Source organism: Leuresthes tenuis, unplaced genomic scaffold (genome assembly GCF_036924035.1).
Source record: "Leuresthes tenuis unplaced genomic scaffold, fLeuTen1.0.hap1 SCAF_18, whole genome shotgun sequence".
Classification (NCBI taxonomy): domain Eukaryota; kingdom Metazoa; phylum Chordata; class Actinopteri; order Atheriniformes; family Atherinopsidae; genus Leuresthes; species Leuresthes tenuis.
The window spans coordinates 301862-315000 of NW_027325372.1; the positions used below are offsets into that span (position 1 = coordinate 301862).

Below are 13139 nucleotides of genomic sequence, written 5' to 3' on the forward strand. Positions count from 1 at the left end.
CTTCTTCACACTCATGCTGTGTTGTTGCTGAACTCTGCTGCCCCCTGCTGAGCCAACAGTCCACTGAAGGTTGTTTGAATTATAAAAGGCGACTTTAGTTATTAATACATTTAGGTTCAAATTCATACAGTGTTGGTTAAGAACGTTGCTCTCTTTCCTTTCGTTCAAGTGTCCTGATCAACAGTTCTGCAGCTTTCTGAAGGTCTTTCAAAGATTTTCTGCTTTTTCACTCATCTTCAGTCCTTTCCAATATGACCTGTAGGCCTAAAAAACTATCTCCAGCAGATGAACAGGATCTGAAAGTGATGTCCTTAAGAAAGAGGAAAAAATCCAGCTGTGACCTGACAGGACCTGAGAGATGCATCTGGACCTTCAGCTGATCCATCTACTGTTGGCCCAAGCCTCATCAGAAATGGGCTCCATGGAAGGGTGGCTGTCAAGAAGCCGTTCTTAAGGAAGGGAAACAGGGAGAAAAGGCTGAGCTGTGCCAAATGACACAAGAAGTGGACTGAAAATCAGTGGCAACAGGTCTTATGGAGGGATGAATCCTCCCCAGAGCCCGGACCTCAACATTATTGAAGCAGTGTGGGATCATCTGACAGAGAACGGAACAAAAGGCAGCCCACATCCAAAGAAGAGCTTTGGGATGTCCTTCAAGAAGCCTGGAGAACTATTCCTGAAGACTCCTTAAAGAAATGACAGAAAGCTGGTCTCAGAGGGTTCAGGCTGAGTTGGAGAATAAAGGAGCTCAGACCAGAGATTCACTTTAAAGCTGCTGAGAACTGAGAAAAAACTCTGTTTCTGCCTCAGATTCTGGGTTTATGTTCATGTTTGATCATGTTTCAGTGAATCTCTGCAGCTGCTTCCTGTTTTTATGGAGAAATATAAATAAATGAAGCTGATCAGGAGTTCTGAACAATAAAGAATGGTTTAATGTAAAATCTCTCAGAAACTGTTTGTGCAGCAGTTGAGATGTTTTTGTCATCGTGTCTGATGAGTTATTGATCTGATACATTCTTCTTCCTGGTTCAGATCAGGGTCTGAGCTGAAAGATGATCCTTTAAAACTCAGTAATCATTTATCCTGAAGTTTCCTTTGTGACCTCATGCTTATCAGTTAGGTTTACTTTTCCTATTTAATATTTTCTGTTTTTCCCATAATGTCACGTTAAAGCCCAGAAAAGATGATGATGATTACAGACTTTATTCATAATTAATATCCACCTCTGTTTGCTCCTAATTGGTGAAAGTTTGACCGAACATCTGAAACGTCTCAACAGATGTGATAAAAGGCAGCTTTGTTCAACCCATGAAGTTCTGCTCAGTCCACATTCAGCGTTCCGGTTGGATCGAGGAGAAGGCGTGAACATGAAATACTTCTTCCATTATTAACGGGATTCTTGCACAATAAAGCAGGCATGCGCTCCTTTAATGAAGTGGTGAAGTTTGACTTCAGATGGAAAACATGTGGAGTAAAATGTGTCATCCACTGTTTGCTGTTCTTTCATCAGGAGGTGAATGATCCACAGGAGAGCAGAATGATTACAGCTCACAAATGTTTAAATATTTTACATGAGTCTGGAGCAACACAGGCTAAAGATTAAACCTCTTCTCGACATCCTGAGGAGGATATGTCCACGATGACTCAGTTCAAGTCATGAAAACAATGCTGTGAACTCAGTGTTTTCAGTCTATAACTCAGGTCTGAGCTTAGTCAGGTTAAACTAAATAAAACTAAATAAAATGACTCAATTAAAGTCATGAAAACAATGCTGTGAACTCAGTGTTTTCAGTCTATAACTCAGGTCTGAGCTTAGTGAGGTTAAACTAAATAAAACTCAATAAAACTAAATAAAATGACTCAATTAAAGTCATGAAAACAATGCTGTGAACTCAGTGTTTTCAGTCTATAACTCAGGTCTGAGCTTAGTGAGGTTAAACTAAATAAAACTAAATAAAATGACTCAATTAAAGTCATGAAAACAATGCTGTGAACTCAGTGTTTTCAGTCTATAACTCAGGTCTGAGCTTAGTGAGGTTAAACTAAATAAAACTAAATAAAACTCAATAAAACTAAATAAAATGATTCATTTAAAGTCATGAAAACAATGCTGTGAACTCGGTGTTTTCAGTCTATAACTCAGGTTTGAGCTTAGTGAGGTTAAACTAAATAAAACTAAATAAAATGACTCAATTAAAGTCATGAAAACAATGCTGTGAACTCAGTGTTTTCAGTCTATAACTCAGGTTTGAGCTTAGTGAGGTTAAACTAAATAAAACTAAATAAAATGACTCAATTAAAGTCATGAAAACAATGCTGTGAACTCAGTGTTTTCAGTCTATAACTCAGGTTTGAGCTTAGTGAGGTTAAACTAAATAAAACTAAATAAAACTAAATAAAATGACTCAATTAAAGTCATGAAAACAATGCTGTGAACTCAGTGTTTTCAGTCTATAACTCAGGTTTGAGCTTAGTGAGGTTAAACTAAATAAAACTCAATAAAACTAAATAAAATGACTCAATTAAAGTCATGAAAACAATGCTGTGAACTCAGTGTTTTCAGTCTATAACTCAGGTTTGAGCTTAGTGAGGTTAAACTAAATAAAACTCAATAAAACTAAATAAAATGACTCAATTAAAGTCATGAAAACAATGCTGTGAACTCAGTGTTTTCAGTCTATACCTCAGGTCTGAGCTTAGTGAGGTTAAACTAAATAAAACTAAATAAAATGACTCAATTAAAGTCATGAAAACAATGCTGTGAACTCAGTGTTTTCAGTCTATAACTCAGGTCTGAGCTTAGTGAGGTTAAACTAAATAAAACTAAATAAAATGACTCAATTAAAGTCATGAAAACAATGCTGTGAACTCAGTGTTTTCAGTCTATACCTCAGGTCTGAGCTTAGTGAGGTTAAACTAAATTAACTTTAAATTAATTAATTTTCTTGTTAAACGAGTTCGAACTGATCATAAAACCGCTGGTTCAGCCCAGCTGGAACCATTTTAGTGTTTTTTTTAGCAGAAAGTTTCAGTGTGAATGGGTCAGAAGAGCAAAGTCCACACACATTCACAAGGATGCCCCCCCACCCTCTCACATGAATAAAAAAGGACTTCCTGGTTCCAGGTCCAGCTCATACATCAGCCTCCACCCTCTGAACTGGGATCATTTCATATAAAAACCCGATCAGAGCTTCCTGCTGCAGACGCAGACGAGGATAAAGCTTCTCCTCCATCATGAAGATGTGGGCTCTGGGCTTCTTCTGCATGTGCCTGCAGGCATTCATACAGGTGAGCTACTCATGGACTTTTTTAATTATATGTCTAATTCATGTACAGATTTCCAAACATTCGAACTTTAAACTTAGAAGTTATTTCTTAGTTTAGATTGGGTTGATCCCTTCTCACAGGGATGCTTGGAATAAGCATTAAAAGTTTATTTGTAGAGCACAATTCATGCACAAGGCAATTCAAAGTGCTTTACAGCTACATAAAATCACAAGAAAGCTAATAAAATCATTCCATAAAACAGAAAATAATCATTAATGAATTAAATTAAAAGCTCAGAGTGCAGATAAATACTTTCAGTTGTCATATTCACAGCTAAATAAACTGTTTTCAGCCTGGATTTAAACATTGTCAGAGCTGAGGCTGTCTCACATCTTCTGGAGGACTGTTCCAGACTTTAGGAGCATAAGACTGAAACGCAGCCTCAGCTGGTTTAGTCCTGACTCTGGGCCCCAGCAGGAGACCCCTCCCTGAGGTTCTCAGACTCCCAGCTGGTTCATATGGCTCTAACATGTCAGAGATGGACTTTGACCATGAGGAGACTTGTTTTAAAGTCTGTTTTAAAGTCTATTCTCTGAGCGACAGGAAGCCAAAGCACAGACCTGAGCTCTGGACTAATATGGTCATATTTCCTGGTTCTAGACCTGAGCTCTGGACTAATATGGTCATATTTCCTGGTTATGGTCATATTTCCTGGTTCTAGACCTGAGCTCTGGACTAATATGGTCATATTTCCTGGTTATGGTCATATTTCCTGGTTCTAGACCTGAGCTCTGGACTAATATGGTCGTATTTCCTGGTTCTAGACCTGAGCACTGGACTAATATGGTCGTATTTCCTGGTTCTAGACCTGAGCACTGGACTAATATGGTCATATTTCCTGGTTCTAGACCTGAGCACTGGACTAATATGGTCATATTTCCTGGCTCTACACCTGAGCTCTGGACTAATATGGTCATATTTCCTGGTTCTAGACCTGAGCTCTGGACTAATATGGTCATATTTCCTGGTTCTAGACCTGAGATCTGGACTAATATGGTCATATTTCCTGGTCCTAGACCTGAGATCTGGACTAATATGGTCATATTTCCTGGTTCTAGACCTGAGCTCTGGACTAATATGGTCATATTTCCTGGTCCTAGACCTGAGCACTGGACTAATATGGTCGTATTTCCTGGTCCTAGACCTGAGCACTGGACTAATATGGTCATATTTCCTGGTTCTAGACCTGAGATCTGGACTAATATGGTCGTATTTCCTGGCTCTAGACCTGAGCTCTGGACTAATATGGTCGTATTTCCTGCTTCTAGACCTGAGCTCTGGACTAATATGGTCATATTTCCTGGTTCTAGACCTGAGCTCTGGACTAATATGGTCATATTTCCTGGCTCTAGACCTGAGCTCTGGACTAATATGGTCGTATTTCCTGCTTCTAGACCTGAGCTCTGAATTAATATGGTCATATTTCCTGGTTATGGTCATATTTCCTGGTTCTAGACCTGAGCTCTGGACTAATATGGTCATATTTCCTGGTTCTAGACCTGAGCTCTGGACTAATATGGTCATATTTCCTGGTCCTAGACCTGAGCACTGGACTAATATGGTCATATTTCCTGGTTCTAGACCTGAGATCTGGACTAATATGGTCGTATTTCCTGGTTCTAGACCTGAACACTGGACTAATATGGTCATATTTCCTGCTTCTAGACCTGAGCTCTGAACTAATATGGTCATATTTCCTGGTCCTAGACCTGAGCACTGGACTAATATGGTCATATTTCCTGGTTCTAGACCTGAGATCTGGACTAATATGGTCGTATTTCCTGGTTCTAGACCTGAACACTGGACTAATATGGTCATATTTCCTGGTTCTAGACCTGAGCTCTGAACTAATATGGTCATATTTCCTGGTCCTAGACCTGAGCTCTGGACTAATATGGTCATATTTCCTGGTTCTAGACCTAAGCACTGGACTAATATGGTCATATTTCCTGGTTCTAGACTTGAGCTCTGGACTAATATGGTCATATTTCCTGCTTCTAGACCTGAGCACTGGACTAATATGGTCATATTTCCTGCTTCTAGACCTGAGCTCTGGACTAATATGGTCATATTTCCTGGTTCTAGACCTGAGCACTGGACTAATATGGTCATATTTCCTGCTTCTAGACCTGAGCACTGGACTAATATGGTCATATTTCCTGCTTCTAGACCTGAGCTCTGGACTAATATGGTCATATTTCCTGATTCTAGACCTGAGCTAGAAGGTAGAAAGCTGCTGATGTTAAAGTTCAGGTCTGAGTCCAATATTACCTCCAGATTTCTAACTTGATTATTAAGTTTAAGAGAGAGAGTCTCAAGGTGACTGATGACACTTTCTCTTTGTTTTTGTGGGCCACAGACAATTATTTCAGTTCTGTCTGAGTTTAGCTGGAGAAAATCGTTTTGCATCCACACTCTGATCTGTTCGATGCAGCGACCCAATATATCTACAGGCCCGTGTTCTCCTGCTGTCAGTGACACGTAGATCTGAGTGTCATCTGCATAGTTGTGGTAGGACACATTATAGCTGTGTATTAGCTTGCCTAATGGGAGCATGTACATGTGTATATATATATATATATATATATTACATTGTATACAATAATACAGTAAATAAATATAATTCACCCTCAGGCTCAATCAAATGCTGAAGCAACGGTGAGGACTTCACCAACCACCACGGCAACACCAACCATCTCTACAATTGCCACCACGGCAACACCATCCACCTCTACAACTGCCACCACGGCAACACCATCCACCTCTACAACTGCCACCACGGCAACACCAACCATCTCTACAACTGCCACCACGGCAACACCATCCACCTCTACAACTGCCACCACGGCAACACCAACCATCTCTACAACTGCCACCACGGCAACACCATCCACCTCTACAACTACCACCACGGCAACACCATCCACCTCTACAACTGCCACCACGGCAACACCATCCACCTCTACAACTACCACCACGGCAACACCATCCACCTCTACAACTGCCACCATGGCAACACCAACCATCTCTACAACTGCCACCACGTCAACACCATCCACCTCTACAACTGCCACCATGGCAACACCATCCACCTCTACAACTGCCACCATGGCAACACCAACCATCTCTACAACTGCCACCACGTCAACACCATCCACCTCTACAACTACCACCACGGCAACACCATCCACCTCTACAACTGCCACCATGGCAACACCATCCACCTCTACAACTGCCACCACGGCAACACCATCCACCTCTACAACTGCCACCATGGCAACACCATCCACCTCTACAACTGCCACCACGGCAACACCAACCATCTCTACAACTGCCACCACGGCAACACCATCCACCTCTACAACTGCCACCACGGCAACACCATCCACCTCTACAACTACCACCACGGCAACACCATCCACCTCTACAACTACCACCACGGCAACACCATCCACTTCTACAACTGCCTCCACGGCAACACCATCCACCTCTACAACTACCACCACGGCAACACCATCCACCTCTACAACTGCCACCACGGCAACACCATCCACCTCTACAACTACCACCACGGCAACACCATCCACCTCTACAACTGCCACCACGGCAACACCATCCACTTCTACAACCACCACCACGGCAACACCATCCACCTCTACAACTACCACCACGGCAACACCATCCACCTCTACAACTACCACCACGGCAACACCATCCACTTCTACAACTGCCACCACGGCAACACCATCCACCTCTACAACTGCCACCACGGCAACACCATCCACCTCTACAACTGCCACCACGGCAACACCATCCACCTCTACAACTGCCACCATGGCAACACCATCCACCTCTACAACTGCCACCACGGCAACACCATCCACCTCTACAACTGCCACCACGGCAACACCATCCACCTCTACAACTGCCACCACGGCAACACCATCCACCTCTACAACTGCCACCACGGCAACACCATCCACCTCTACAACTGCCACCACGGCAACACCACCACCCACCAGTTTAACCCCTACAAACACTTCTTCACCCAACTCTACAGGTAGTGTGCCCACACCATCAGTGACTGGTAAAACTGTGACCCCCCCCACTACCCTAACCCCACCCATCACCAGTGGGAGTGGAGGCTGGGGGGTTGCTGCTTCTCTGCTGTTTCCTGCAGCTCCTCTCCTGCTCTGCATCTTCTGCCTGTGAGGGTCCAACATGGAGGACAGAAAGACTCTTGCCCCCTCCTCAGAGGACGTGGTGCGACCTCTGTGGAGGGGGCAAGAGTCACGAAACCTGGACACCATGAAACTCCAGAGAGCTGAAACCTGGACATCATGAAACTCCAGAGAGCTGAAACCTGGTCAAAGGAAAAACTTTTGCTCTTTTACTGCAAGAATGATTTTAAGCTTATATGAGCAAAAGCAGCTGAACTTCAATGAAGATGTGAAATCTGATGAACTCTTGACCTTTGATTTCCATAAAGATGTAAAAATGTTCTTTAACACATGTAATCATGAGTTTATATGCGTCTGCGTTGTGTTTGAAGTGATATATGTTCAGGAAATATAAGATGATCAAGAAGTACATAAAACTTTTCCACAAAATACTTTATTGTAAAAGCTTCCATTGTTCTGCTGATCTTATATATATATAAACACAAATATACACCCGGGCTGGTACATTTAGATGCATATCAGTATAAGATAATCAGTTATGTTTCACAGTGAATGCAGTCCTTAAGGTGGTTTGAAACATGTGAAAAGTAGCTGTGGAACATGATGTTTTCATATGGAGATAAACAGGAAGAATCAGGAGATTCCTTCTATGTGAGGCTTTCCTTTAATCCTCGGACCGACAGATGGCCAGCAGAGCCTGCAGATGTTCTCCTCCAAAATGATTCTGTCAGAAAAACAGCATTTGAAATGAAAACCAAAGCAACGTGTCATGATAGCAGAGTTCAGTCTGTGAGCGGCCCACCTGCAGAGCAGTGTACAGAGAAGTCTGCGTTAGCTTCAGGTACGCAGCCCGGATGCACAGCAGGTCCTGCTCACAGTGCGACACCATGATCCCGTGCACTGAGGACTTCTGCAGGAGGAAAACGGTTCAAGTTTAATTCATGAAAAGTTCGACCAATATCCAATCTCCCTTTTTTTATCTAAAGTTCCTGAAGATAAATAGTTCAGGATAAAAACCCTGCAGCCAGAGTTCTGATGAGATCTAACAGCAGAGATCATGTTTCTCCAGTTTTAGCTTCTCTTCATTGGCTCCCTGTTAGATTCAGAATAGAATTTAAGGTTCTTCTCCTCACATATAAAGCTCTTAATGACCGAGCTCCATCACATCTTAAAGATCTCACAGTTGGATATTTCCCCAACAGAGCACTTTGCTCTCAGGCCGCAGGTTTCCTTGTGGTTCCGAGTTTCTAAAAGCAGAATGGGAGGCAGAGCCTTCAGTTATCAGGCCCCTAAAAGCAGAATGGGAGGCAGAGCCTTCAGTTATCAGGCCCCTAAAAGCAGAATGGGAGGCAGAGCCTTCAGTTATCAGGCCCCTAAAAGCAGAATGGGAGGCAGAGCCTTCAGTTATCAGGCCCCTAAAAGCAGAATGGGAGGCAGAGCCTTCAGTTATCAGGCCCCTAAAAGCAGAATGGGAGGCAGAGCCTTCAGTTATCAGGCCCCTCTCTGAGGAACCAGCTGCCAGTTTGGCTTCAGGAAGCAGACACCCTCTCTACCTTTAAGATCAGGCTGAAACTTTCCTTTCTGATAAAGCTTATAGTTAGGGATGGCTCAGGTGAGCCTGAAACATCCCATAGTTCTGCTGCTATAGGCCCAGCCTGCTGGGGGAGCTCCCATGATGCACCTCTCCTCCCTCCATGTACAGATGACATCATTGCTGTCATTAACTTGTGTTTCTCTCTCTCAGCAGGTGTCTCTGGCCTGGTGTTACGCTGCTTGTTGTCCCCTCTTTCCTGTCCTCTCAGCCCCAGCTGGTCCAGGCAGATGGACCCTTCCTGGTTCTGGTTGTTTTTCTGAGTCAGGAAACCTTTTGGATTGTATCTTTAAAATGCTTTGACATGAATTTAGTTGTGATTTAATGCTTTCTTAATAAAACTAAAAATAATGTATGAATAAATAACAAAACAGCATCAAAGATCAATAATCCACATCAAAGTAAACTGTGAGGACTTCAGACTCCAGAACTAACCACCTGTCAGCCATGATGACATCATCTTACCTTCATGGTGCTTAGTCTCTTGGCGAGGTAGATGTCAGTGTTTTGGATGCACTGAACTGTCCCAACACACACACACAGAGATATTAGGACAGCTCCATAGACACATAACATCTAACACTCAGCCAACACCCACCCAGAACCTGCAGACCCATTCGAAAGTCTCCAGAGAAGCGTTTCTCCACTGTCTGATCCACCGTGTGTCCCGTCTCCAGCTCCAGCCCCATCAGCACTGTCCATGACATCAGTTAACAGGTGTGACACAGGAAGGCCTTCAACAAGCACCACTTCATCACGTCCGACGCTCACCTTTGTTCAGGTGGTCCGAGTCTCTGGAGGTTAAGATGTCGATCCACGGTCCTGCGTCGGCCTTCTTCCCGTTTAGAGACGCAGCGAGAGCCTGAAGCCAGAAAGCAAGAGGAAGGTGTGAATCACTGGTGAATAACGGGAGTAAATGCCGTCTTTCAACGGTTTCTGAGGTCCACTGCTCGGGTTATTTCCTAATATATGAGCCTGAGGTAGATCAGTGATGGTGAGAAAAAGAAGAATTTTTAAACTGACAACATCATCAGTTTGTAAAAGACAGCCGATACCTCGATATCTCTCTGGACCACAGCAGCCGCCGTGTCTTTCTGTGAAGACAGAAATGACCACTTTAATCACACAAAAGTCTCAATATTTTCTCATTTTTTAAACTAAATTCTCAAACATTCAATTTTATCTTAAAAATATAACATTAGTAAATTTAATTTACTTTTCAATAACTTTTAAGCAAAAATAGTTATTAAAAAGTACAGAATTTATCAGAAATCATCCCTTCAAATATTCTCTTAAGAATAAAAAAATGTGCACATTTCTCCAACAGTCTGTGCACGTTCTGTGCACGTTCTGTGCACGTTGCACAGTGAAACCCACCACGCCTGCAAGTCCCTGTCACAGAATTTACTTCCTATAAGTTTCTGATCCATCTGTGGTTGGAAACTTTAAGAATTATATCAGATTCAAACATGAATACGGTAAATATGCGTCATTCTTCTGTTTTTCTTGTCTTGAAGACTAAAGTTAGTTTACAGAATAAAACAGTTTTTCCTGGGTTTGGGTTAGGGTTGGGTTGGGTTGGGTTGGGGTTGGGTTGGGTTAACCCTAACCCTCCTGGATGGGTTGGGGGTTAGGGTTAGGGTTGGGTTGGGGTTGGGTTGGGTTGACCCTAACCCTCCTGGATGGGTTAGGGTTGGGGTTGGGTTAACCCTAACCCTCCTGGATGGGTTGGGGGTTAGGGTTAGGGTTGGGTTGGGGTTGGGTTGGGTTGACCCTAACCCTCCTGGTTGGGTTAGGGTTGGGTTGGGTTGACCCTAACCCTCCTGGATGGGTTAGGGTTGGGTTGGGTTGACCCTAACCCTCCTGGATGGGTTTGGGTTAGGGTTGGGTTGACCCTAACCCTCCTGGATGGGTTAGGGTTGGGTTGGGTTAGGGTTGGGTTGGGTTAACCCTAACCCTCCTGGATGGGTTAGGGTTGGGGTTGGATTAACCCTAACCCTCCTGGATGGGTTGGGGGTTAGGGTTAGGGTTGGGTTGGGGTTGGGTTGGGTTGACCCTAACCCTCCTGGTTGGGTTAGTGCTAGGGTTGGGTTGGGTTGACCCTAACCCTCCTGGATGGGTTGGGGGTTAGGGTTGGGTTAACCCTAACCCTCCTGGATGGGTTAGGGTTAGGGTTGGGTTGACCCTAACCCTCCTGGATGGGTTTGGGTTAGGGTTGGGTTGACCCTAACCCTCCTGGATGGGTTGGGGGTTAGGGTTAGGGTTGGGTTGACCCTAACCCTCCTGGATGGGTTTGGGTTAGGGTTGGGTTGACCCTAACCCTCCTGGATGGGTTAGGGTTAGGGTTGGGTTAACCCTAACCCTCCTGGATGGGTTTGGGTTAGGGTTGGGGTTAGGTTAACCCTAACCCTCCTGGATGGGTTAGGGTTAGGGTTGGGTTGACCCTAACCCTCCTGGATGGGTTAGGGTTAGGGTTAGGGTTGGGTTTGGGTTAGGGTTGGGTTAGGGTTGGGTTGGGTTGACCCTAACCCTCCTGGATGGGTTAGGGTTGGGGTTAGGGTTGGGTTAGGGTTGGGTTGGGTTGGGTTAGGGTTAGGGTGGGTTGGGTTAGGGTTGGGTTAGGGTTGGGTTAGGGTTGGGTTAGGGTTAGGGTGGGTTGGGTTAGGGTTGGGTTAGGGTTGGGTTAGGGTTGGGTTGGGTTGACCCTAACCCTCCTGGATGAAGTATTTCTGTGAGAGGACAGGCGGGAGGTCCGCTCCCTGCACAGCTTCCAACATCGTGATGAAGCTACAGGACAAAAGTAGGAGATGCTCGGTTACACTGAGCAGAGCCAGGACGAGCTTAGCGAAGTCCCCGCTGGTCTCTCCTCTCAGCTCCTTCTGCAGCTCCTTCTTGTACACTGAGGACAGACAGAAGCAAACACTGAGCTCAGCAGACTGATCACACACCGACGCCTTTTAAAGGAGGAAGAGGTTCTGCTTCTCACATTGTTTGTAGGAAGCACTGATCTCCTGAAGCTGCTTTCCAGATCGTGTACACAGAATCTCCATGAGCATCTCCTCATCTGTGCCCAAACCCTGCAAACACACATGATATATCAACAGTCCCAGCACTGCCTGGTAGCCTCTGAGCAGCACAAACAGCCCTCACCGCCATGGCCTGCTGCAGACGCTGAGCCTCAAACTGCTCTGGGAGCAGCAGCAGCTCCAGCAGCAGATCCTCCAGGTCTCCTGACAGAGCTTTCTTCAGAGCAGCATTCAGGTCCTGAAACACCACATGTTACTCATATATCATAATATTTGGACACTGTTCTATCATCAAAATGCTCCTAAAGTTGAGGATATAAAGTCTGAAACTGAAGGAAGAAGTTACAGCTCAAAACATTCAGTTTTGAGGGATTAGAGTCACACCACATGATTCAGCCTCTCTTGTAAGTCTGGTCATGGACTAAATAACTCATCTGAGTCTGCTGCAGTCAGCCTGAACAACACCCTGGTGTGTCTAAAGGGGCAGATTAGGAGAGAAATGTAGCATTAAAGCATAAATCTAGGTGTCTGATGTCACCACCAGCTCAGAGGGTCCATCAGCATCAGCCTGTCTCTCTGTTTGGGTCGTTCTGTGCAGACCTGCATGGTTCTGCTACGGCACAGAACCGGCTCAGCCTATCAGCCGCTACAGCTATGATTAATCAGAGATTTACCCTCAAAGCTGTATTTCTATCCATGTGTTGATCTTTGTGAATGAATTTTAGAAGAATTTAAACGATGGACTGTGGACGCTGATTAAAGTCAGTTGAAGTATTTTGGGATTGTTAACGCTGTGTAATGACCGTTAAACCCTGGTTAACCTGCTGATTCTGATCTGAGAAGAGTGTCTGCACCTCCTGAAAGCAGCTGCTGTGAACAGAGCTGGAAAAGCCCGGCTGAAAGCAGCTGCTGTGCAGTTTATGACACTTTGACCTCAGAAAACTGTGTCAGCTTTGAAATAGTGTGAGACGAGTTGTTATTCAAAGCTGATGAACTGAGGGCAGATGCAACCCA

General features: G+C 44.4%; 2 protein-coding genes across 2 annotated transcripts in view; one reads left to right on the forward strand and one right to left on the reverse strand.

Moving 5' to 3' along the window:
• The first annotated feature begins 3234 nt into the window (after positions 1-3234).
• On the forward strand, positions 3235-7671 carry LOC140275594 (uncharacterized). The gene is made up of 3 exons (XM_072371106.1): positions 3235-3288; positions 5962-7414; positions 7541-7671. The coding sequence occupies exons 1-3, from the start codon at positions 3235-3237 to the stop codon at positions 7669-7671; spliced, it is 1638 nt and encodes a 545-aa protein (XP_072227207.1).
• Positions 7672-7915: 244 nt separating this feature from the next.
• The window catches only part of anxa14 (annexin A14), a 9117-nt gene continuing 3893 nt past the window's right edge, over positions 7916-13139 (reverse strand). Inside the window, exons 5-13 of the mRNA XM_072370919.1 lie at positions 12250-12363; positions 12086-12176; positions 11919-11998; positions 10155-10193; positions 9871-9961; positions 9698-9793; positions 9565-9620; positions 8311-8418; positions 7916-8232 (exon numbers count right to left, since the gene is read on the reverse strand). Coding sequence (XP_072227020.1) covers positions 8173-8232; positions 8311-8418; positions 9565-9620; positions 9698-9793; positions 9871-9961; positions 10155-10193; positions 11919-11998; positions 12086-12176; positions 12250-12363 — 735 coding nt within the window. The 3' untranslated portion in view covers positions 7916-8172. The remainder of the gene's footprint in view (positions 8233-8310; positions 8419-9564; positions 9621-9697; positions 9794-9870; positions 9962-10154; positions 10194-11918; positions 11999-12085; positions 12177-12249; positions 12364-13139) is intronic.